At 49.2% G+C, this 23,229-nt stretch overlaps 1 protein-coding gene across 1 annotated transcript in view; it reads left to right on the forward strand.

Annotated features, from left to right (window-relative positions):
* Positions 1-20,998, forward strand: part of LOC103207332 (solute carrier family 23 member 1-like) — a 39,370-nt gene extending 18,372 nt beyond the window's left edge. The window contains exons 4-11 of the mRNA XM_007952918.1: positions 10,147-10,328; positions 11,240-11,360; positions 12,508-12,664; positions 13,340-13,593; positions 18,897-19,061; positions 19,378-19,486; positions 19,601-19,696; positions 20,739-20,998. Of these exons, the coding sequence (XP_007951109.1) occupies positions 10,147-10,328; positions 11,240-11,360; positions 12,508-12,664; positions 13,340-13,593; positions 18,897-19,061; positions 19,378-19,486; positions 19,601-19,696; positions 20,739-20,998 (1,344 nt within the window). The remainder of the gene's footprint in view (positions 1-10,146; positions 10,329-11,239; positions 11,361-12,507; positions 12,665-13,339; positions 13,594-18,896; positions 19,062-19,377; positions 19,487-19,600; positions 19,697-20,738) is intronic.
* The last annotated feature ends 2,231 nt before the right edge of the window (positions 20,999-23,229 follow it).

Below are 23,229 nucleotides of genomic sequence, written 5' to 3' on the forward strand. Positions count from 1 at the left end.
CCCACTGAAAATTAGTTAGGGGTTCTATTAGTTCAAGAGAGCTAGTGGCTATAAGCAACTCCCAAATGTATAAGAGCTCAATCATTGTAAAGTATATTTCTGGCAGACGTTCCCGATCAGCTCTGCTCCAAGTGGTGAGTCAGGGACCCAGGCTTCTTTCGTCTATGGCTCTGCCATCTTCAACACGTGACTCCCAAGCTTAAGTTCTTCATGAAGTTTAAGTTCATCAGTTCTTCATGATCTTCATGAAGCTGGTGAAAGGGGAAGGAGTGAGCAGAAGCCGACATAACTGCTTCTTAATTACCTTGCTTGGAAGTCACGTATGTTACTTCCACTCACATTTAATTGGCGAGGATTAGTTATGTGGCCAAGTTAGAGGCAAGAGGGCTGGGAAATGGAGTCTTTTAAAGCACAGCCTTCTTCTGCTGACAACACTACAGTATGAAAGAGAGCTCCGTTTGTGGTGGACAGTCGCAAGTATATTGTGATGAGTTCTTTTCCTCCTTCCCTTCCTTCTTCCTTCTTCCCTTTCTGCTTCCCTTCCTTCACTAACTCTTTACTGAGTATCTAAGGAAGTTGGGCAATCTACTTCCGTAGTGATACTGCCTCGGAAACCCAAGGAGGGGTCGCTATGAGTGGGGTCTGACTCGATGGCACGTAATAACAACAGCAACAATATGTGTCTATGGGTCGGAATCAACTCGGCAGTACACAACAACAACAGGTGTCAAGCACTGTTCTGGGTGCTTGGGATACATAAACAGACAAATGTCCCAGTCTCAAGAGCCTACATCCTTCCAGGCATTCCCTACTCCCTCATTGCTGAACCTACCCAGTGCTAACTTTATCTCACACTATCCTACCCTGCAAGCCAGCCCTTATGCCCTTGTCACCTACATTTTGTGGCTTCAAGCACATATCCTAATTTTTCCACTGCATCTGGGAGGTGACATGTATTCTTGGCCCCTCCTGTCCTTGCTCATGCAGCAAAGAGTGATCCCTGAGTTGTTGATAAATAAGTCGATCTTCATTTGGGTGGACAATCTGGGTGGCCAGTCTTTTTGTGGTAGTCTGGACCAGAACCTCAGCTGCAGGTAGATAAGTTCCAAAGCCATTACTAATTCTGAAAAAGAAAAAAAGTTCCCCATAGTCTATATATGTCCAATACAGGACTAGCTTCAAAGCCAAAGTTCCCTCTTCTTTTTAAGACAAAGGAGCATCAATACCAACAATGGTATGTGAGATTTAACTATAAATTCCTGGTCCCTGAAAGGTGGAAATTGAGTACAGCCCCCTTCCAGACTCAGCAGCTAGCCCATTGGCTACGGCACAGGGGTCTATACAGTCATAAGGGGTTTATTGCGGGTATTTGGGTGTGTACCACCAGCCACATCACACATAGCTCAGTCCATTGGCTGCCTTCAATTTGCCTTGTTTCTTCTGCCAGGTCCTTTTGTTGGTTGGGCAGATTGTTAGCTCTGCCAATTGGAACCTTCAGTATGGCTCCAACCAGTGCTTCTGAATTCAAAGACTCACATAGTGGGGCCACGTCTCTGTTGCAAGGGGTAGACTGTTGAGTAGTGTTCACTCCGGGAAGAAGGGCTGCCACTTGCTCCCAGATCCTTTGAACCCTCCTATGGAACTGGCTTTTCTGTTTCTGAGTATAACCATTTCCTTTTTATCAGCAAACTCTGCTGCTCTGCCCTTTCTTAATTGGATGGATTTCTGGCATCACACAGATATGGTTGAGGTCTCTGACCTTAGAGTTCTTTGGTGTCATTCGGTAGGGGTATAATCCTGGCCAGTGTCCAGTGACAGACTACTTAGTTAATTGTCTTCAATGGGAGAATGCTGAGCAACTGTCTTGGGTCCTGTCTGCCTCAAGGCCCCAAGACAGTGCTGAAGCCCTCCTTGGCACCAGGCCTCATCCAGGCTGGACTGACCCCTGACGCTCCCAGCAGCCGGAAGATTTTGCTGTTCTTCTTCCCTTCAAAACCAGCCTTTTTGTGTCTGCCCACACTCTGATACAGAGTCCAAAGTGCACCCCAGCCTGGGTGCATTCAACGACATCATCAAGGCTCCGGGCCGCCTTTGTATCTCTGGGTGGACCCAGTGTTAACAGAGCTTTTTAACCTTTAAAGGATTGTTCCATCTAGCTTCAGCTCAAGATCTACCCAGGAGTCTCCCTTCTCAAGCTGGTCGATTGGCCTATCTTATCATGCCACGCGCTCAGCCACTTTTCCCAAATCAGATTAGCCTTCCTCCTCAGTGATGCCAACTTTTATTATATCATCCACTGAAGGAATTACAGCATGTGAATGTGGATGTGTGGCACATACGTGTGTGTGTGCTGTCCTCCAACCAAAACCAAACCCATTGCCATTGAGTCAATTCTGCCTCTTAGTGACCCTAGAGAACAGAGTAGAACCTCCCCACAGGGTTTCCAAGGCTGTAACCTTTCTGTAAGCAGATTGCCACATTTTCCTCCTGTGGAGTGGAACTTGTAGTAGGTTCAAACTACTGGCCTTTGGGTTAGCACAGGAACCACTCTGCTTCCGGGGTTCTTCTTAATTTGCTTTGTTGTTGTTGTTGTTACATGCCGTCGAGTCGGACCCAACTCATAGCGATCCTTCCTCGAGTTTCCGAGGCAGTATCACTATGGAAGTAGCTTGCCCCATCTTCCTTCCAAGGAGTAGCTGGTGGGTTTGAACTGCCAGCCTTCTGGTTAGCAGTCAAGTGCCTTAGGCACTACACTACCAGAGCTTTTTTTTGTTTGTTTGTTTTTAATCTATTTATTTATTGTGATTTGGGTGGAAATTTACAGTGCATTGGTTTTCCATTCAATGCATACACGTTTTGTTTTGTGACATTCATGCAATCCTCATGAGGTAACAGCATTCTTTCCACTCCTCCCTGTGAGTAGTGTTTCCCTTTGTCCCTCTTTTCTATCCCTTCCTGCCTTCTGAGCTTCATCTCTGGAGAAATGCTGCCCCTTTGATCTCTGTGGTTGGTTGTTGTAATCAGTACATACCTTTCTGGTATCACATTCACCAGATAGGGCTATGGTTTGGCTGAAAATTGAGCCATGGGGGTGAGTTCAGTTCCAGGCTTAATGTGTGTCGAAGAGCTGTAGTCTTGGGGTTCCACCAGCCCCTATCAGACCAGTGAGCCTGGTCTTTCTGTAAAGTTTTTAATATATTTTTTTTTTTGTGTGTGTGTGTGTGTGTGTGATTTAGGTGAAACTTTACAGAACAAATTAATTTTCTATACAGCAGTTCATACACATTTTGTTTCATGACATTGGCTGCAATTCCCCATAATGTAACAGCTCTCTTCCCACTTCCTCCCTGTAGTTAACCTCTTCCCTGTGTCCTTCTTTCCTCTGCATTCCTGCCCCCTGAGCTATCTCCCCATCCTTCCATTCTCCCCCAATTGATCTCTCCAAGGACTGTGTTACCTGATGTAAATGTTCACCCCATATGCTTGTCCATTATTTGGCTGGAAGCCATTGGAGTGAGTTCAGTTCCAGACCTGAAGAATAATTAGGGGCCATAGTCTCAGGGGTCTTACCACAGCCTGGTCTTTTTTATGATCTTAAGTTTCAATTAACACTGAGCAAAGAACAAGAAGTAGGATTTCTCGATGCCAGGGGTGAGGTTTCCCTGCCACTGGATCTTGCTGGGAAACTTCGCTTCCTGATGTAAGACTCCTTTGCCTTTGCTACCTACCAGGAAGGTTCCGAGAAGTTAGTCTACTCTGCTTCCTGTGCCCCTAATGAAGTGTCAGCTTCCAACACTGGTAAAGGCACACTCGCAAGCCTTCACTGCACTCCAAAACACTTGCCTTGTATTTCAAGAACTCTGGCAAGATTTATGTTACAGGTCATGCTGTGCCTGTGCTGAGCACTGGACCCCAAGTACGAGACACCCATGTTTTCCTAGATGAATTTACTATTTTTTGTTTTTATGTTTGTGATACTAGAGCTTTCTGAAACAGGAGCCAGCAAACCATGGCTCTTGGGCCAAATCCAGCCTGTGGCCTTTCTTTTACTGCCCACAAGCTAAGAATGGTTTTCACATTTTTAAAGCATTGTTTAAAAAAAAGAAAGAGAGAGAGAGAGAGAGAGGGAAGGAAGAAGAGAGGGAGGGAGGAGGGGAGAGAGAAAGAGAGAGATTGAAAGAGAGATAGAGAAAGAATATATGATAAAAACTACATGGGACCCACAAAAGCAAACACATTGACTCACTGGTCTTTTCCAGAAGTTTGCCAACCCCTCTTCTAAAGCACCAGCTCCAGGTAGCGCTCCTTTTGCCCAAGTCTCAGGCTCTGCTTTTCCCACAGCGTCCCCCCATGCCCAACACTTGCCTCCAAGCCCAGAAGTCTTCTCTGTGGCATTCTGGCTCCCTCTGCTGGTCCATTGGTTCTCACCAGTGTGATGCCAGTAGCCAAGTTTCCTGCAAGGCATTGAGTTTGGTTTAATTCACGGAGCCAGTCTACTGGGACCTAAGGGCAGAGTCTCCATGTTTCATTGTGGCATCTATAACCACCCGTATCGCAAGGCTTCAAACCACTTACGATCGGCCGACCAGCTGTGTTGTTATTGTTGTTGTTAGGTGCATTGAGTTGGTTCTGACTCATAGTGACCCTGTGTACAACAGAACAGAACACCACCCAGTTGCGCCATGCTCACACTTGTTGCGATGTTTGAGCCCATTGTTGCAGCACTGTGTCAACCCATGTCATTAGGGGTCTTCCTCTCTTTTGCTGACTCTCTGCTTTTCCAAGCGTGATGTCCATCTCCAGGGAATGTTCCTCCTGACATGTCCAAAGTATGCGAGACAAAGTGTCACCATCTTTGCTCCTAAGGAGAATTCTGGCTGCGCATCTTCCAAGATGGATGTGTTCATTCTTCTGCAGCTGATGGTATACACAATATCCTTTGCCAGCACAAATGCATCATACTATTGGACAGCAATGAGAGCAGCCTGTACACGGGTCCAATAGGAAGGTTACTGTCTACGGGGGCATGAGAAGCAAGGAGAGGGAAAAGCAAACAGTAATTCTGTTTTGGGAAAAGGTGGTAACAGAATAATCGATAATGGTGTGGTAGAGGTGGCAGGTTCAGTTTTCAACATACTGTTGTTTGTTGTTTTGTGCCGTCGAATCAGACCCGACTCATAGCAACCCCTCCTTGGGTTGCCGAGGCAGCATCACTACGGAAGTAGATTGCCCTATCTTCCTTCCAAAGAGTGGCTGGTGGGTTTGAACCGCCAGCATTCTGGTTAGCAGTCAAGTGCTTTTAGCCACTATGCTACCAGAGCTCCCTTCAACACACTAGATCCATTTAATCTTCAACTATTAGTATTATGGTAGTTTGAGCAAACACAGACCTGACTCACATTCCCAATATATAAAAGTACTGGATAACATGTGTTTTTGAATGCATACTTGAGCTTACAATAAAGGGAAATCCCCCGGTTTTAGGTGCAACAATGGAAAAGTTATCCAGAATGATGGAGGTTATGATGGTGGTGTAAGGAATCAGGACCATAGGTCAGATGTGGTTGTTGTTAGGTTGAGTCGGCTCTGACTCATAGTAACTCCGTGTACTGAACGCAACACCGCCTGGCCCTGAGTCACCCTCACAATCCTTGCTGTGCTTGAGCTCATCGTTGCAGCCTGTGTCGATCCATCTTGTTGAGGGTCCTCCCCTTTTTTGCTGACCCTCCACTTTCCCAAACATGATGTCCTTCTTCAGGGAACTGTTCCTTCTTACCACATGACCAAAATAGGTGAGACGAAGTCTGGCCACTTCCAAGGAGGATTCCAGCTGAATTTTTCCAAGAGAGATTTGTATTCTTCACCAACACCACAATTCAAAGGCATCAACTCTTCTTCGGTTTTCCTTATTCATTGTCCAGTTTTCACATGCATATCGAGGTGATTGAAAATACCGTCTTGGGTTAGGGGCACCTTCATCTTCAAAGTGACATCTTTGCTGTTCAGCACTTTGAAGAGGTCCCTTGCAGCAGATTTGGCCAGTGCAATACAATATATGACTTCTCGACTGCTACTTGTATGGGTGTTAATTGAAGCAGAGCTTCTAGACTAAGACAGACTAGGAAGAAGGATGGAGCCATCCACTTCTGAAAAGATTGGCTGCTGAAAACCTAATAAATAGCAGTGAAACACTGATGCATTATGGGAAAACTTTATGAATAAAGGCTAGAGCTTGGGTTTTAATGATTTCATGGGATCCTGGAGGGTGTCCCCTCAGTGAATGGGCCTATAATAACTCTACCTACCAGTCCAGAGTCAATAAGCAAGTTTTTGATTCTGCTCAGGGGGCTGGGGAAGTGTTGGAACATAGATTAGCCTGAAAAACAAAAACTCCAACCAAAGAACACATGTGGGTGTGGTGGAAGGATCCCCAAGCTGAGACACTGAACAGTGATCCTATTAAGGAAAGTTTTGTGGTTCGTAGCAGAACCAAAACCCCAAACCCACTGTCGTGCAGCAGATCCTGACTCATAGCAACCCTCTAAGACAGAATAGAACTGCTCATAGGGTTTCCAAGGCTGTAAATCTTTAAGGAAGCAGACTGCCACATTTTCCTCCCACAGAGAGGCTGGTGGGTTTGCACCACTGACTTTTTGGTTAGCAGCTGAGCCCTTTAACTAAAGTGCTTGTAGCGGAAGATGTGAAATCATTTTTCAGGTGAATTTCCACATTTCAAGGGAATTTCCACATTTCAGAACACAAAAGACTCCCATAGGGGGAAAAAAAAAAAAATCCCACAGAAGAAGAGTTCACGAACAAAACTTTCATCATTTCGCACAAGGAAATAATATATTATGACAGAGAATTAGAGAAATAACAAGAAATAGTAATTTGAAAGGGGATATAAAATAAATGTTTCTAGAATAATCAAAGAGGTCAAGAAGTAATAGAAACCATAATACATAAAAAGATAAAATAAAATAAGAACAGGGAGATTTGAAAATACAACTTTTAAAATAATACACAATACTGTATTATCAGTAATAGCAAACCATATTCTACAGGTGGATATATAAGTAGACAGGCAAGAAAATAAATAAGTGAAAATAATTAAAAAAAAAAAAAGCATAACCCAAACCAGAAACAAACTCACTGCCATTGAGCCAATTCCAACTCATAGGGACCCCCATTGGGTTTCCAAGGTGGTAAATCTTTCTGGAGGTCGACTGCCCCATCTTCCTTCCATGGAGTGGCTGGTGGGTTTGAACAGCCAACCTGGTTAGCAGTCAAACGCTTTAGACACTGTGCCACCAGAGCGCCTTAAAAAAGTATAGTCGTTGAAACTTAAAAATGCATTGAATGGGTTAAACAGCCATGTAAACACAGCTAAAGACATATTAATGAACTGCATGATACAGTTAATGGAATAATCCAGAATGTAGCACAAAGAAATTAAAAGACAGGAAATTTGAAATAAATTAGGAAATGCAAAGTAAAAGAAGTCCAGCCTGGATCTAACAGGAATTCCTGAGACAATAATACGCAAGATGGAGAGAGCCAAGGTGAAAGATACGAAGACACAGACTGAGAAAAAAGCAATGGCAATTGGACATTTATAAGCCCTTTTATTAACAGCAATAGAGGCCAGAAGACAATGGAATAATAATTTTAAAGTGCTAAGAGCAAATACCACCATCCTAGAATTCCATAGGCAGCTGTAGAATCCCCATCATACAAGATTGCATGGCAAAATAAGACAATTACAGGTAAACAAAGACTGAGAGAGTTTATCAGTGACAGTTCTTACTGAAATAACTTCAATCTCAAGTGAAAGAGTGGCAGCAAATAAGCAACAGTGAGCAAAGAAATAAAGATAAAAATATAGATTAAATAGCACAATTCATAGTGTTATACATGCAGTTGTTAGTGTTGGAGCCAACTCCACAGCCCCTAACATCACCAACAACAAATACCATTAACTGTAGGAAAACTTACCAGAAAAACCAAACTCACTGCCGTCGAGTCGGATCCAACTCATAGTGACCCCTCCTTGGGTTTCCAAGGAGGTATCCCTACAGAAGTAGATTGCCCAACCTTTCTTCTGAGGAGTGGCTGGTGGGTTTGAACCGCCAGCCTCCTGGTTAGCAGTCAGATGCCTTAGGCACTACACCACCAGAGTAAAATTAAAAATATCGACTGATGGGAGTGGCAAATATAAATAAGTAAATTAAATATTTGACAACAGTAGCATGAAAGGCAGAAGAATGGGGAGAGAAGTTAAAGTTTTCTAAGGTTATCATACTATTTGGGAGGAGGCTAAACGTTTTATTTAACTGTAGACTTTGTTATGTGAAGTATTCATGCTAAAATTATAAGGATAACTTTTAAGAGAATAAAAGTACAATGTATAACAACCAAAAGTGTCATTGTTAGGTGTCATTGGGTTGGTTCTGACTCATAGCGACCTCTGTACAACAGCATGAAATACTTCCTGGCCCTGCCATCCTGACAAGTGATTGCCATGACTGAGCACATTGTCACAGCCACTGTGTCAGCCCGTCTCATTGAAGGTCTTCCCCTTTTTTCTCTGACCCTTTACTGTACCAAGCATGATATCCTTCTCTAGGGACTGAAACCAAATTAGCAGAGTGAAAAAGGGGAAGTAAAGTAAATTCAATCAATCCTGTAGCCCAAGGGTTAGCAAACTACAGTGAATGAGGCAAGTCTGGTGTTCTGGTTCCCTAGTGCCACTCTGACAAGATCTACCACAAATGGGATGGCTTGAAGAAACAGGAGTTTATTCTCTCACAGTTTGGAGGCTTTAAGTCCGAGTTCAAAGGGCCAGGCTCTAGGGGCTGGGTGAAAGCCCTTCAACCTTGGACTTCAGCTCTGCCTCCTACTCCCAGTCCACTGAAGCTGGAGGCTTTTCTACACTCAGCTGCTGGCTGCTGAGGCTGACAAGCCCAAGCCTGACAAGTAAAAAGACACAGTCCCGATGTTACCAAACCCCACGGCAGGCCATTAATTCAAGTCCATTGAAAGTCCCAAGGTAGGCAGCGCATGGCAGGCTGCTGAACAACGACATGGCTACATGCAGAGTTCAAGCGTGCCACAAGCTAGAGACTCTTCCCAAAGTTGCTTCTTATATACGGGAAGCGGACCACATACCCAAAGCAGCTACTCAGTTGCCCCAATAGATTCTGCCATGGAGTTAATTACCAATCTCACCATGGGGAATAACTACATTCAGCTGCTCAGCCACTCATCTAGGCCTAGCCAAGTTGACACACAAACTTAACCACCACATCTGGCCTGTGCTTTTTTTTTGGATAGCCCATGAGCTAAGTGAGGTGCTCTGGTGGCATAGTGGATAAGATATTTTGTTGCTAACCAGAAGATCAGCGGTTCAAACCCACAAGCTGCTCTGCAGAAGGAAGATGGGGCAATCTACTTCTGTAAAGATTTATAGCCCCGGAAACCCAATGGGGTCGCTATGAGTCAGAATTGACTCAGTGACAGTGAGTTTGTTCTTTATTGTTTGTTTGTTTGTTTTGATAAGCTAAGTGGGAAAAAAATCAAAAGAAGAAAAATATTTTGTGAAACATCAAGATTACTTGAAATTCAAATTTCAGCATTGATAAAGTTTTGTTGGAACATAGCTACCACGCTCATTTGTTCACTCATTGTCTGGAAAAGTTGTACCAGAACTCATATGGGCCACCAGCCTAAAATATTTATGATTTGGTCCCTTCCGGACAAAGTTTGCCAACCCCTGTAATAGAATGTAGAAGGGAGAAAAATAAAGCAGCAGCATCTTCAATACACTACTAAGTCATGCTCCGTCATCATCACCACTACTGCGATCAATAAGTAAGTCTGAAGTCTACTTCCTGAAAAGCTTCACATTAAGTGAAAGTGTCCAACAAGTAGTTGAACATACAGACAGCTGGAAATGCAGAACCGAGGAATGGCATGAGATACAGCTCCTCTTCTCTTGGTTTCTTGGGGCTTTAGCTCTGCCCCTGCACTGTCTCTAAACACAGCATCTGGGGGAAACCAGATGTAGGTGTGGGCTGGGCTGGTGATGGTGGGTTGGGCTGGGGCCTGAGGTGCCGCTTGCTGGTACCTGAACCCCTTCCTCTTCAGTTGCAGGGTGCCATCATGGTGGCCTCCTGCGTCCAGATGCTGGTGGGCTTCTCAGGACTCATTGGCTTTCTCATGCGTTTCATCGGCCCCTTGACCATTGCTCCGACCATCTCCCTGGTGGCCCTGCCCCTCTTCGATTCTGCAAGCAATGATGCTGGGATCCACTGGGGAATAGCCGCCATGTGAGTACTCCCCAGGAGGAAGGGCCTTCCAAGTTCTCCTTGGCACAAGGTCGTCCAGTAGAGTGATGTGAACCCTGGATATTGTCAAACCTTTGTGGTTTACAAATGCTCTCATGATTATCATACCTTAGAAAGCACTGGATTTGATTGATGCTTACGATTTATTGTTGCTGATAGTTATTATTACCTATCAGTACTTACAGGTAGTGTATCAGAATAATTAGTGTGTTCACAAAATGCTACTTCTCCTAGTCACCATAGACCACATTTTTTGAAACCTCTGGCACCAGGGAAGGGTGAAAAGACATGACTCCTGCTCTTAAGCAGCTCAGAGTCTAGGAAGGAGATAAGACTTGGATGCAAGTAGTCATGAAATCAGAGACAGGGAGCACCATCACAGTGTATGTCCAGGAAGGATGATGGTAGGCAGTGGGGGCCTCAGGAAGGCTACATGGAAGAAGGTGTTGAGCCTTCAACTGAGCTCGGAAGGGACTTGGGGTGGCAATGAGCTCTTGTTCATTTCTCTACCCCTGGGCTCTGAGGGGACGTTTGATGACTATCATGCCTGCGGAATAGTCTGGAAGGTTATAGGCTCTCTGACTTGGCCTCGTTGGCTGTAACTGCAGCATTTGTTCAGTGTCCCAGTACATTTCTCTTAGATAGCCTCCCTTCCCACAATCCCTCTTGGACCCTCACAGCCCACCTTTTCAAAGAGGGCTCAGGTCACAGGGACCTGTGCGGGCTCGGCTTCCTGGAGACCCTGGAGCCACGGGAGGGCATGTGCAGGGCAGCCCTCAGTTTGTCGGGCCGCAGGGACCCATTGCTGGCTTAGCTGCCTGGAGGTCCTGGAGCCATGTCGACACGCACAGGGCAGCCCTCAGCTCGCCAGGTCAGCTTTGTTTTTGTTTCAGGACCATCTTCCTCATCGTGCTTTTTTCTCAGTATCTGAAAAACATCACTGTGCCCATGCCCATGTGTGGAAGAGGGAAGAAACACCACGCCTCCAGGTTCCACTTGTTCCAGGTTTTCCCTGTGAGCAGCACCCCGGCCCCCTCCCATGTTAGGTCAGCTCTCCTGGAGAGAGGGGTGGCCTTCGCCCCTCTGGCTCTCCTTACCCCCAGTGAGTGGACAGTGCTCCCTGACCCCTAGGTAACGTTGTCCAGCTCTTTGGGTCCAATGAGCAGAGCCCCTGCTGGTCATGGCTCTGGCACCTGTGTGTGGCAGGTTTGTCACAGTCCCTGGCTGTCCTCATAGCAGTGTGGGAGGGAAGTGTGCTAGTTTCCTCTCTGTTACATAAAACCACAGGTTGAAGAGAGACAAGCCTCGGCCACATTCCTTAGACCAGGCCCTTCCTAAGTGACTAGGTGGTAGGAGGGCAGAATCCAGATACCTTAGTGATACTGATGGTACCCCATTTCCAGAGCCTTCTTGCTTAGGAGCTCTGGTAGCGTAGTGCCTAAGGCGCTTAACTGCTAACCAGAAGGCTGGCGGTTCAAACCCACCAGCCACTCCTTGGAAGGAAGGTTGAGCTATCTACTTCCATAGTGATACTACCTTGGAAACATAACAATATAACAACAATAAACATAACAACAACAACAACACTGTCAGGTATCTGTAAGCATCACTCACCTACACGTGACTTCAGATTGAACTGAACTGTAAACTGGACTTTTATTGTGAAAAGATACTTCCACATAGTGACCTCATTGGTCTTTAAACAAGACCAGCGTTTCATGTGCCTAAGAATCACGTGAGGCCAAGGCTGGAGGTACAGACTCCTGGGCTTCTACCCCAGAGATGAAGAATCTGAGCGCCCACTTTAAGAACCCCATGGCAGGCTGCAGGCAGCAAGTGAGACTCCAGTGTGTAGATAGGGACACAGGTTCCGAGCTGGATCCACGCTCACGGGGCAGACACACAGCAGAAGGAGCCAGGGCTTTGCCCTTCTGCACTTCTCCCTGCAGGCACAGCCTCCCAATAGTTTATTTCTGACTTCTGTTTCCAGTCTCTTGTCACTGACACACCAGATCCCTGTGGTCCCTGGAAGGGTCAGTAACCCAAGGCTTCCTTCCTTCGAAGAGCTTTCGGGCTGGGAGGAGGCGGAGCAGCTGGGAGGGCGAGGCAGAGGGTGACAGTGACACAAGCCCGGCTCCCTGGCGTCCTGGTCCCCTCGCAGGTGCTGCTGGCGCTCTGTGTCTCCTGGCTCTTCTGCTTAGTGCTCACGGTCACCAACGCCCTCCCCTCGGACCCCACGGCCTACGGGTACGGAGCCCGCACCGACAGCAAAGGCGGCGTCCTGAACCAGGCCCCATGGTTCCGCATCCCTTACCCAGGTGCTGACAGGGTGGGCCTTCCTTGCCAGGGACACATTTCCTGGGAGCTGTCCACAGGCTGCTGTTAGGGCACTGGGTGGGTAGCTGGATGGGGGTGGGGTGGGGGAGGGACAGCCCCTAGGGAGTCCATGTCAGAAAAAGGGGACCCTTGGGTTGTCTTCAGAATCTTCAGGGGTGGTTCCACACCTCCCTCCCACCCCCACGCTGGCCCAGAAGATGGGGAGCAAGGGAGATAGAGGAATCCTGGCCTCTCAACCAGACCCACCCTTGTGTCTCCCCTTGGAGTCATGCATCCCACACTAGGGAGGCCCAGGACTGAAATAGAATATTCCAGAATGACCAGGTCAAGTGCATCCTTGGGCCCCTTTTGGTCTCCTTTGCCACAGTCTGGCCTCCGGTGTAAAAGGGCCCTGGGTGGTGGGCATCTCCTCGCAGTGGAAAGGGCCAGGACCTCACTGAGTCTCAGCTTTCTGGGAGGAGGCCCTGTCGCTGGCTCCTTCTATGAGCGGTGGGCCTGGACGCCTTGCTCCCACTTAGGAGGGATGGGTCCAGGAATTCAGAGCCGAGCTTCCAGTCACCTGCCTGGTTTTGGGAGCCTCCTGGAGCCTCCCTGGCAGGAAAGGGTCTGGCTGGCAGCTCTGTTCTGAGGACTCTCCCTCTGCTCTGTGTTTCCAGGACAGTGGGGTGTCCCCACCATCAGCCTGGCGGGGGTCTTCGGCATCATCGCTGGCGTGATCTCCTCCATGGTGGAGTCGGTTGGCGACTACTATGCCTGTGCCCGGCTGGTGGGGGCCCCGCCTCCCCCCAAGCACGCCATCAACCGTGGCATCGGCATTGAGGGTCTCGGCTGTCTGCTGGCGGGAGCCTGGGGGACGGGGAATGGCACCACCTCCTACAGTGAGAACGTGGGGGCGCTGGGCATCACCCAGGTAAGGCTGCAGGTGGGGACCTGAGGGACAGGGAACAGCACCCCCTCCCACCATGAGAACATGTGAGCACTAGGGACAAAAAAGCTTGAAATCAGCAAGTAGGACCACTTAGGAGGGAAATGGTTAAGAAGGTGACTTGGGTGAGAGAACCAGGTTCAGAGATGCTAATTACCACAATATTGGAGCTAAAACACCAGAAAAGCTGACAAAATCAGCGACTACAGAAGCAGTGGTAGCAAGGAAACCAACCGTGTGTGCATGTAGCACCGGCAGATGGAGCCATGTGATTGGAAGCATCATTGTAACTGGGTGATAATAACAGTTCTGACCAGAATGCATTGTGGTGGCTGTTAGGTGCCATTGAGTCAGTTCCATCTCATAGTGACCCCACGTACAACAGACAAAACATTGCCTGGTCCCGCACCATCCTCACAGTCAGTACTGTGTTGAGCCCATCGTCACAGCCACTGTGTCAGCCCATCTTTTGAGGGTCTTTCCCTTTTTTGCTGACCCTCTACTTTACTGAGCATGACATCCTTCTCCAGGGACCAGTCCCTTCTGACCTCATGACCAAAGTGTGACCAAAGAGATGAAGTCTGGCCATTCTTGTTTCTAAGTATCATTCTGCCTGTACTTCCTCCCAGACGGGTTTGTTTGTTCTTCCGGCAGTCCGTGGTACATTCAAGATTCTGCACCAATACCACAATTGGAACATATCAATTCTTCTGTGGCCTTCCTTATTCATTCTCTAGTTCTCACATTCACTGAGGCTATTGAAGATACCGAAGCTTTGGTCAGGTGCACTTTAGTCTTCAAAATGACATCTTTGCTCTTAAACACTTTAAAGAGGTCTTTGCAGCAGATTTCCCCAATGCAATACATTGTTTGATTTCTTGACTGCTGCTTCCATAGGCGTTGATTGTAGATACAAGTAAAATGAAGTCCTTGACAACTTCAATATTTTCTCCATGTATCATAATGTTGCCTATTGGTCCACTTGTGAGGATTTTTGTTTTCTTTATGTTGAGGTGTAATCCATACAGAAGGCTGCAGTCTTTGATCTTCATCAGTTAGTGCTTCAAGTCATCTTCACATTCAGCAAGCAAGGTTGTAATATCTGGTTGTTAATGAGTCTTCCTCAATCCTGATGCCACATTCTTCTTCGTATAGTCCAGTTCCTTGGATTATTTGCTCAGCATCCAGATGGATTGTTGTTGGCCCACCTCATGGCAATAGGCATCTGCTGCAAAGGACCCCTTTCAAGTGCTGAAGAGCAAAGATGTATCCTTGAAGCCTAAGGTGCGCCTAAACCAAGCCATGGTATTTTCAATCGCTTCCTCTGTGTGTGTGTGGAGCTTTGGTAGCATAGTGGCTAAGGCACTTGACTGCTAACCAGAAGGCTGGCTGTTCAAACCCACCAGCCACTCCTCGGAAGGAAGATGGGGCAATCTACTTCTTTAGTGATACTGCCTCGGAAACCCAAGGAGGGGTCGCTATGAGTCAGGTCCAACTCGACGGCACACAACAACAACAACAACAACCTCTGCGTGTGAGAACTGGGCAATGAATAAGGAAGACCAAAGAAGAGTTGATGCTTTTGAGTTGTGATGTTGGTGAAGAATACTGAAAGTACCATGGACTGGCAAAAGATCTAACAAATCTATCCTGAAAGAAGTGCAGCCAAATTCTTCTCAGAAGCGAGAATGGCTACACTTTGTCTCACCTTACTTTGGTCATGTTGTCAGATGGAACCATTCCCTGGAAAGGGATATCATGCTTCATGAAGTGGAGGGTCAATGAAGATGGGGAAGGCCCTCAACAAGATGGATAGACACAGTGACTGCGGTGATGGGCTCAAGTATAGCAAGGATCGTGAGGCTGGCACAGGACCAGGCAGTGTTTCGTTATGAGTTGGAGATGACTTGATGACACCTAACAACAGCAACAACATACAGATTGAATAAATATTCACCTTTCCTGGTTTTAAACCATGCAGTATCTCCTTGTTCTGTTCAAACATCTACCTCTTGATCTATGTACAGGTTCCAAATTTCTTGGCATAGGTGAGTGTGCACTTCCAGTACTGCATCCATTTGTTGAAACATCTCAATGGGTATTCCAGCCATCCTGGAGCCTCATTTTTGCCAGTTCCTGCAGTGCAGCTTGGACTTCTTTCTTCAGTACAATTGGTTCTTGATCATGTGCTACCTCCTGAAATGTTGGAACATTGACCAATTCTTTTCGGGACAGTGACTGTGTACCCCTTCCATCTTCTTTTGATGCTTCCAGCATCGTTCAACATTTTGTCCGTAGAATCCTTCAATATTGCAACGTGAGACTTGAATTTTTTCCTTCAGTTCTTTCAGCTTGAGAAATGCCAAGCATATTCTTCTCCTTTGATTTTCCAGCTCCAGGTCTTTGCACCTTTCATTGTAATAGTTTACATTGCCCTCTCCAGCTGCCCTTTGAAATTTTCTGTTCAGCTCTTTACTTCATCGATTTCTTCCATTCACTTTAGCTACTCTCCTCTCAAGAGAGCAAGCTTCAGAGTCTCTTCTGACATCCATTTTGGTCTTCTCTTCTTTCCTGTCTTTTTAATGACCTTTTGCTTTCTTCATGTATGATGTCCTTAATGCTTTCCCACAACTCATTGGAGCACGTTGGAAAGTTCAAAACGTAAATCAGCATAGTGTTTCAGCCTTGTCGATACATTGGTACATGTCAGCTGGGCTCACAACGGTGTTTTTGTTGTAATTACAGGGATATTCTTTATAAAAGAAATACATTTCTACTGAAACAATGCATAAAACTCTTATAGACCGTCATTTTGGTGTCACCCCCTCTGACAGGCTCATCGGTGTGGTCCTCACCCCCCTTATCCCTTTGTGATGTCACTGGAGGAGGGGCTATGGAAGTTATGGTGTTGTTGGTTGCCATAGAGTGCATTCCGACTCAGCAACCCCAGGTGACCCAGTAGAAATGCCTGGAGGGTTTCCTGGGCTGCAGTCCGTTCTGAATCATAGTGACCCCTGTGTACGACGGAACGAAACACTGCCCGGCCCTGCCCCATCCTCACAGTCACGGCTGTGTTTGAGCCACTGTTGTAGCAGTTGTGCCAGTCCATCCCGTTGAGGGTCTTTCTCTATTTTGCTGGCCTTCTACTCTATCAAGCATGAGGTCCTTCTCCAGGGACCAGTTCCTCCTGACAACTTGGGCAAAGTAAGTGAGATGAAGTCCCGCCAGCTTCGCTTCTAAGGAGCATTCTGGCTATACTTCCTTCAAGACAGATTTGTTCGTTGTTCTAGCAGGCCTTAGTGTATTCAGTGTTTTCATCAATACCATAGTTCAAATGCATTGACTCTTCTTTGGTCTTCCTTATTCATTGTCCAGCTTTCACATGCATACGAGGCAATTGAAAATACCCTGGCTTGGGTCAGGTGAACCTTAGCCTTCAAAGTGACCTGTTTGCTCTTTAACACTTTAAAGAGGTTTTTTTTTTTTTTTTCAGCAGGTTTGCCCAGTGCAATATGTTGTTTGATTTCATGCAGCACAGAAAATTGCATTCACAAAACAATGAATATTTCTTTGACATGTCGTTTTAACCCAAGGCCCTTTAGAGGACAGCAAAGGAGGAAGGAAGAAAGGTGCAGAGCTCTGGTTCCCTAGTGCCGCTCTGACAACAATATGTCACAGATGGGATGCTTTAACAAACAGGAGTGTATTCTCTTACATTTCAGGAGGCTAGAAGTCTTAGCTCAAAGTGGCAGGCTCCAGGGGCTGGGTGAAAGCCCCTTGACCTTGGGCTTCAGCTCTGCCTCTGGCTCTAGTCCCAATAATAATAAACCACACGGCAGGCCATTAACTCAAGTCCATTGAAAGTCCCAAGATCAGCAGAGCATGGCAGGCTACTGAATGAAGACTTGGCTATGCGCAGGGTTCAAGCGTGCCAAAAAGCTAGAGACCGTCCTCAAAGCTGTTTCTTATACACTGGAAGCAGGCCACATCCCTAAAGCAGCTACTCAGCTGCTCCGGTAGATTCCTCCATGGAACAGACGGCCAATCTCATCATGGGGAATAACTACATCCAGCTGCCCAGCCACACTGAAAACAACCTTAACTAGCACAAAAAGACGCGAGCAGGCTAAGGCACTCCAGGTGCAAAAGGCACTTGCTTTTGTGGACTTGCACTGCCCTCTTGTGGTCTTTTGAGGTACTGCTTCCAATCACTTACCCTTGTTGCTGCTTTGCATTGATTAGGTTCAAACTTTGTCCTCTGTGCATTTCAGCGGGAATCAGGCCGCAGGTACGGTGTAGGCCGTACCATCAGCTGTTATAGCCTCCAGCCCACAAGCCTGAGGCCAAAGGTGGCCGGGGTGTAGGATGAGTCCACATGGTAGCAAGACAGCCAGGGTCTGGGCAGGACAGCTGCCTTTATTTGAGCCCATCAGCATATCCACAGTGCGTTTGTTGAGCCCGGTAAATACATCTGTTGTGCTTGTATTCATGGCCTTGTTGCCACAGTTCATGGGCTACAAACAAAACGAAACACACATTCCTTGACTTGGTAGGAACTTCTAATGAAGATGGTTCAATACATTAACGCTTAGACTGGGAAGACAAGAGAACGCAAAGGCAGCGTGGGCAACTTCCCCGGGCATTATGGACTTGGGCCCGTTGACATTAGAGCATCCTTTTCAGGCTGAGAGTAGAAGCCTGAGTCAAGAGCCACTAAATAGACACACTGACAGTAGGCACCTCGGTCCGTTCATGAGCAGGTAATAAGGACCGACCCGCTGGGGGGCCCGCCCGGACTCTTGAGGATGCTACAGAATGCCTCATGGGCAGGGGTCACCCCTGTTTCACTAGTTGTAACTGTCACCTAAACCCCGGGTATAACCCTTGGTCTCCACCCAAAAAGTCAGCCATTGACAATCCTGTGGCCTCTGTAAACATTCATCTAAATCACAATAAAAAGTTAGAAAAGAAAAAGAACTGCCCCCCCCCGCACAGTTCTATTCTGACACCCTCCACAGCGACTGGTTCGGGTTAAGCATCGATCATCAGTGCCCAGTCTGAGTCCTTCCGGCGGGGGTGGGGGTAGGGGTGTGGGGCGAGATCTGGCGCCCTCTGCAGACGCTCGCGAGGCATGCACCCTCCTCCTTTCCCAAACCCCACCACCCAGCAGAGGGCGTTTCGGGCCCGGGCGCTGCTCTTGCAAGTTCCCTGGAGAGATGTGGAGGGCCGGCGCAGGGCGCAGCAGGCCTCGGGTTGAGCTTCGCCTGTCTTTCCCCTGGGGGCTGCAGGTGGGGAGCCGGATGGTGATTGTGGCGGCGGGCGGCGTGCTCCTCCTGATGGGCGTGTTCGGGAAGATCGGGGCTGCGTTCGCCACCATCCCGACCCCTGTGATCGGAGGCATGTTCCTGGTGATGTTCGCCATCATCATGGCCGTGGGGATTTCCAATCTGCAGGTGAGGGCGGCGCTCGAGGGCAGCAACGCCTCGCACCTCTTGAAAGACGCCCGCGGAACGGAGAGGATGGCATTTGGGGAGGGGGTGGGAGATCCCGGGTCCCAGAAACCGCACTGGCCCCGGTCTGGACGAAAGAAGCATCAAGCCTCCCGAAATCAGAAATTGCCTCAGCCCAGAACGAGTTAGGCAAACGGCCTGGCCAGGTGGGGTGCTGACCCTGGGAGCTCCGCCCCGGCCGGGGGCGGTGGTGAGCGGAGGCCTGTCTGCAGCCCAGGGGCTGAGCGCCGGACTTGCCTCTCGGCCCCTCTCCCTGCAGTTCGTGGATATGAACTCCTCTCGGAACCTCTTCGTCTTCGGTTTCTCCATCTACTGTGGGCTCGCCATTCCCAACTGGGTGAACAAGAACACAGACAGGCTCCAGACAGGTGATGCTCTGTCTGTCCCCGATGGCTACGCCCCAGGGTCGCAGCCCGAGGCTCTGTTCTCTGAGGGAAGAAGCCTCTGGGCCCCAAGAGCCCCGTCCTTCTGTCTCCCTCCAGGCATTCTCCAGCTGGACCAGGTCATCCAGGTGCTGCTGACCACGGGCATGTTTGTCGGCGGATTTCTCGGCTTTGTACTGGACAACACCATCCCAGGTGGGGCATGCGGGCCTCTGGGCTGCTCAAAGGGCTTCTCCTGGCCCCCCTGCCATTGCAGGCTGGGCACAGCATGCGTCAGTGTGCCCTGGGTCTGAGGGGGTTGTAAAGGCCTCGTGGTGGGAAAAACCCCGAAAGCAAGAAGAAAAAGCCCAGCCCTGCTCCCTGAACACCTGCCCTCTAGTCGGTGAGCAACACCACACACGCCTTCGTTTATTCATCCACACTTGAAACAGAAATCCATGGAGCTCCAGAAGTAAGACGCCCTCCCGCCTTCCATAAATCCCTAGGGAGTGAGACAAGAGAGTGGGCAATTACAGTGCAGCATTGTCATGGTCAAACAGTGCACACAAGTGTAGGGGGAGATGCAAAAGGAAGAGTCAAGCAGGTGCAGTCATGGGTGGCTTCCTGGAGGAGGCGATCCTAGCCCACATTCTTCTCCACAGTCAGCGTTAGGTGCACCCTTCTTGGTCCTGCTCAGCGGGACCTCCACAACAGCATCCGCTTCACTGCATTCCTTTCTCACCATTTCTTCTCTCCACCTAGTGTGAAATGCATCCCCAATTCAGAAACGTTACCATGTGGGACTTTTGTCTGTCCCTGGAGTTGGGGACAGGGCTGTGCTCATGCATGGCTGTGCCCTCTGCACATTCACACAGGAGGTGCCAGGGACCCCGAGGGCCTGAAATGAGCGGCACTAGAGTGGTCCTAGAGTTGGGCTGGGAGGAGGCAGAGGTGCTGTTGGCTGTGGGCGCGGCGCTGTCCTGGCGAGCGCCTGCGGGGGACATAGTGCAGGTCTGGTGAGCGCCTGCAGGGGGCGCGGCGCTGTCCTGGCGAGCGCCTGCGGGGGACATAGTGCAGGTCTGGTGAGCGCCTGCAGGGGGCGCGGCGCTGTCCTGGCGAGCGCCTGCGGGGGACATAGTGCAGGTCTGGTGAGCGCCTGCAGGGGGCGCAGTGCTGTCCTGGCGAGCGCCTGCAGGGGACACCAGAGCTCGCCCAGCTTGCTCCTTCCGGGCCCAACCCGCTTTCTGTCTCCTCGCAGGGAGTCAGGAGGAGCGCGGGCTCCTGGCGTGGAATCAAATGCAGGAGGAGTCGCTGGAGACTTGCGAGGCCTCTCAGATCTACGGTCTCCCCTGCGGGATCGGCACCAAGTTCTGCGTTTCCGCCTGTGCCCGGAGCCTCCCTTTCTGGCCCCGGCTGGAGAGAGGTGGGAAAGGTGAGGTGGGGGCGAGCCAGTTCATCCTCTGCCCCCCGGACTACTCAGGAGGCCCCCCCCAGAATGCCTTGGAGACCAAGATGTGAGGAGAATCGCCCCATTTCAGACCGTGCTGGTCCTCTAGGACTTGGTCCCCCAAGAATATGCTGGCTCCCAGAACATGCTGAACCCCTAGAAAGGGCTAACCCCCCAGAACGTGCTGATCCTTCCAGAACTGACCCCCTCTGCCTACTGTGAGCACCCCACCCTCCCAAGACCTCTTACACACCGCAGTGCGTGCTCAGTGGAATAATCAGGTACTCCATTGGATTGAGACCAGGATGCTTCACCCGGCCAGCAGCTACCCCAAGTCCAGACTGAACACATGTGGCCCCATGGCCACCAGAAACCCGCCAAGTCCAGTGCTGCCGGCCTGGGTTGGGACAGGGCACACACATGGGGCTGGTTGCTGAAAAGTGACCAGTTCTCGTTTCTTCTCCAAAGAGGCAGGGGCCTGTGGCCTCTCCATCGCTCCCCATCCTGCCCCAGCCCCTGAGGGCGGGCTGCTCAGGGGGTGAGGACCACCTCCTGGATCCTCTTGCTCCCCTCCGAGTTCTGATGCTCCCACCCCATCCCACTCAGGGAGCTGTGGCCTGCTTTCACCCACCAGAGTAGACCCTGAGGCTGGCCACCATAGTTTCCTCATATGCCTGCCGCCTCCTGCTCTGTCCACAAAGTCCCATGGGCCTCACTGTTGTTTAGCCTCCCCTCCAGGAGTGAATGCTGGGACTAGAGACTCTGGAGTTATGGGGGGTGGGGCGAGACCCCCCTCAGGTGAGCAAGGGGGTGATAAGCCAAGGAGGCCAAGGCCCAGGTGTGGCCGGACGGGTCAGCAGCCTCTGCTCAGACTGCAGACCACTTGGGTATCTACCAGAGTGGGAAGCTGAGATCAGTTCTACTGCTGCCTTGAGCTTTTCTGGAAGATTCCAGGGCTTCCCTAGAAGACTTGGGCGTTTGCTCTTTGATGATACTGGGTCCCATTAAACCAAAAACCAGACTCACCGCTGTGGAATCGGATCCGACTCATAGCGACCCTCCTTGGGTTTCCGAGGCGGTATCTCTACGGAAGTAGATTGCCCGGTCTTCCTTCCGGGAGTGGCTGGTGGGTTTGAACTGCCAGCCTTCTGGTTAGCAGTCAAATCCATCCTCTGTCCCAACCTCACCTCCTCTATCAAGAGCTCCACCCTTGCTTCTCCAAACCTACACCCCTGTTTTGGGGAGAAAGAAGGGGAGACATTTTGCTGTAGAGCTGGGGGAGGGGGGAATTCATTGCCATCGAGTCGATCCCAATTCATAGCGACCCCTCCTTGGGTTTCCGAGGCTGTATCTCTGTGGAAATAGATTGCCCAGGCGAGGGAAAATTCTAGACCATTTTAGTATTGCACCTCTAGTGTTCTTCCCAGGCTGTGGTGAATCCCAATGGCCCATGGATGTGAAGAGTGCATGTGATAGGAGAGAGGAGGTGGGTGTGCACTCTCACAAGTTAGGATGCAGTGATGGAGGATGGTCCCCCAGACCAGTGCCTGTAATAGTGTGTGTTCACAGCTCCACAGCCCTGCTCTAAGCCAGACAACAGGGCATGAGACAAACGCCTTAGAGGTGAGGTGTGTCTGGAGAGGGAGGCTGGGGGTGCGAGGCCATGGTCTAGGCTTGCTTCCTTCCCTCCCGAAGCCCCTCTACTAGCCCCTTCACTGAGACTATGCCTTCCACATGCCAAACCAAAACCGAGCTCACTGTAAATCCTCGCAGAAGCAGACTGCTTCATCTTTCTTCCCTGGAGAAGCTGGTGGGTTTGAACCACCAACAAACACCTTAAGCACAAACCACCATAGCTCCTTAGAACCCATTGTACTCCAGTATAAAACAGACCAAACCCACTGCTGTCGAGTCACTTCCAACTCATAGCAATCCTATGGGACAGAGTAGAACTGCCCCACAAGGATTTCCAAGGCTGTCGTCATATTGAAGCGAAGCCTGAGCCAAACTCATTGCTGTGGAGTTGATTCCGACTCACAGCGCCCCTAGAGGACAGAGTGGAACTGCCCAGAGGGTTTCCAAGGCTGTCAATCTTTACAGAAGCCAACTGCCACAACTATCTCCTGTGGAGCAGCTGGTGGATTCGAACCACCAGCCTTGGGGTTAGCAGCCAGGCACTTAACCACTGCACCATCAGGGCTCCTTACTCCAGTATGACCTCATATTAACCACATCTTCAAAGCTTCTACTTCCAAACATGCCTGTTCACAGGTATGGGGGCTTAGAAGGTAACATATCTTTT

This window comes from Orycteropus afer, unplaced genomic scaffold (genome assembly GCF_000298275.1).
Source record: "Orycteropus afer afer isolate SDZICR_OR568_19922 unplaced genomic scaffold, OryAfe1.0 scaffold00365, whole genome shotgun sequence".
NCBI lineage: Eukaryota > Metazoa > Chordata > Mammalia > Tubulidentata > Orycteropodidae > Orycteropus > Orycteropus afer.